This window comes from Momordica charantia (genome assembly GCF_013281855.1).
Source record: "Momordica charantia cultivar OHB3-1 chromosome 9 unlocalized genomic scaffold, Mcharantia_2.0 BLBB01000009.1, whole genome shotgun sequence".
Taxonomy (NCBI): domain Eukaryota; kingdom Viridiplantae; phylum Streptophyta; class Magnoliopsida; order Cucurbitales; family Cucurbitaceae; genus Momordica; species Momordica charantia.
In genome coordinates this window covers 14,193,764-14,195,380 of record NW_028275167.1, presented here as the reverse complement: position 1 = coordinate 14,195,380, position 1,617 = coordinate 14,193,764, and the positions used below count along the sequence as shown (strand labels likewise).

The window sequence follows — 1,617 nt, the reverse complement described above, 5'->3', positions numbered from 1 at the left end:
CCTAATAATGGAGGTTAGCAAAAATTCCAACGGAAAATGATGCGCACACTCTCAAGCGGAAATGTAAAAACACGCCTCCATCAACAAAGAAAACAAAAAATTACAAAATAGAAAACCAACCCTATAGTCTGCTAATTGCATCTGATATGAGTAGAGATGAAGTTGCACGGAGGTTAATAATGGGTGTAAGAACGAGGACAAGTTTAAAACATGAAACATCTATTTTTCTCCCATAAAATTGGAATAATGTTGGTTTTTGAATTCAAAATCATCTCAAATTCATCCTATTTAGAAGGGAATGTTTTTGACCAAACGTTATTTGATTTTTTTTTTCTTTAAAAATATTTTCAAACCAAACTCCGAAAATGATTGACAATTTGTTTAGATTGGAAATCTTTCCAAATCTGGCTTCGAAATAAGGGGGAACTTCATTCTCTTGTTCTTCTAATTTCACCTATATTTAAACAACCTGGACCATCATCCATCAATATGAATAAAAGAAAAAGAAAAAAGAAAAAGAAAATAAAAAAGAATAGTAAAAAAAAAAGAATAGTAATAATAATTTCATCGGACAATGGCCAAGTCCAGTGTTGCAGTATCTTCGTTGATATTAGCGTTCCTTTTGTTGCAATCCCATGCAGAAGCAGAAGCAGGATCCGAAAACGACGTCGCTTCCACGATCTGCCCGAAAACCAGAAACCCAGTGTTCTGCGAGAGCGTGTCGAAATCCGCGGGCAGGTTGGGCAGCCCGGACCTGAAAACTCTGGCCACCTACACTCTCATCCTTTTCCTTACGAAGGTGGTGGATTCTCTGAAGCTGGCGAAGTCGCTGGCGGCGGAGGCGGAAGGCACCGCCAATCCTCAGCTTAAGGAACGCTACATCTCATGCTCCAAAGCCTACCAACAAGCCTTGGGCGACGTCGGCAAGGCCTACAAGATCTTGGCCTCCGGTGACCATAATGGCCTCAACCTTGCCACTTCCGCCGTCACCACCGCCGTCGACGACTGTGACGCCGAATTCAAGCAGCCGCCGGCGGACACGTCGTCGCTCCCGAGAAACGGCAACACTCTTAAGGATCTCTGTAGCATTATCTCGGTTATGTCCCAACTTCTTCCTGGGCTTTGGAGATCTACTCAGTAACACGTATGTCCGATGCATGTGAAATTTGTATAGTTCTATTTTACTATATAGAAAATAAAGTTTAGTACAAGACAAGGATTAAGGATTTTGAAGGGCGGAGAATTTAAGAGGGAGAGAGGATGCAGAATTGAAGAGAGAGGGAGGGCGACTTGTATTTGAAAGAAAAAATTACTACCAAATTAATTATGAAAAGGGTTATTTATTTATCTTTTTTTCGGAGATTAAAGATGAACTTCATTAACTGATCTGAAAAACCACACTTTAACCATCTTCTTTATTTGGCTTCATTCAAAAGCCAAGTGGGGAACCTCATTATATTTTAGGAAATAGCCTCTGCAGCCAGCTTATGAACCAGAGGATTAGCCTCCTTGGAGTTTTTAAAAAAAGAAGGGTTTTTTAAAGTTAATTGAAAAAAACGGGTGAGTTTTGAAGTATTCGGATTTTTGGGGTTCTGCGTTTTTCAAAAAGACGTGTTT

General features: G+C 40.1%; 1 protein-coding gene across 1 annotated transcript; it reads left to right on the top strand.

Annotated features, from left to right (window-relative positions):
* Positions 1-498: 498 nt before the first annotated feature.
* On the top strand, positions 499-1,380 carry LOC111024439 (pectinesterase inhibitor). Its single transcript, XM_022302129.2, has one exon. It carries the CDS (start codon positions 575-577, stop codon positions 1,139-1,141), a length of 567 nt encoding a protein of 188 aa, XP_022157821.1. The 5' UTR covers positions 499-574; the 3' UTR covers positions 1,142-1,380.
* The last annotated feature ends 237 nt before the right edge of the window (positions 1,381-1,617 follow it).

Bases quoted from the DNA above. Each gene is read 5' to 3' on its own strand.
- LOC111024439 (XM_022302129.2), top strand. From the start codon at position 575: ATGGCCAAGTCCAGTGTTGCAGTATCTTCGTTGATATTAGCGTTCCTT.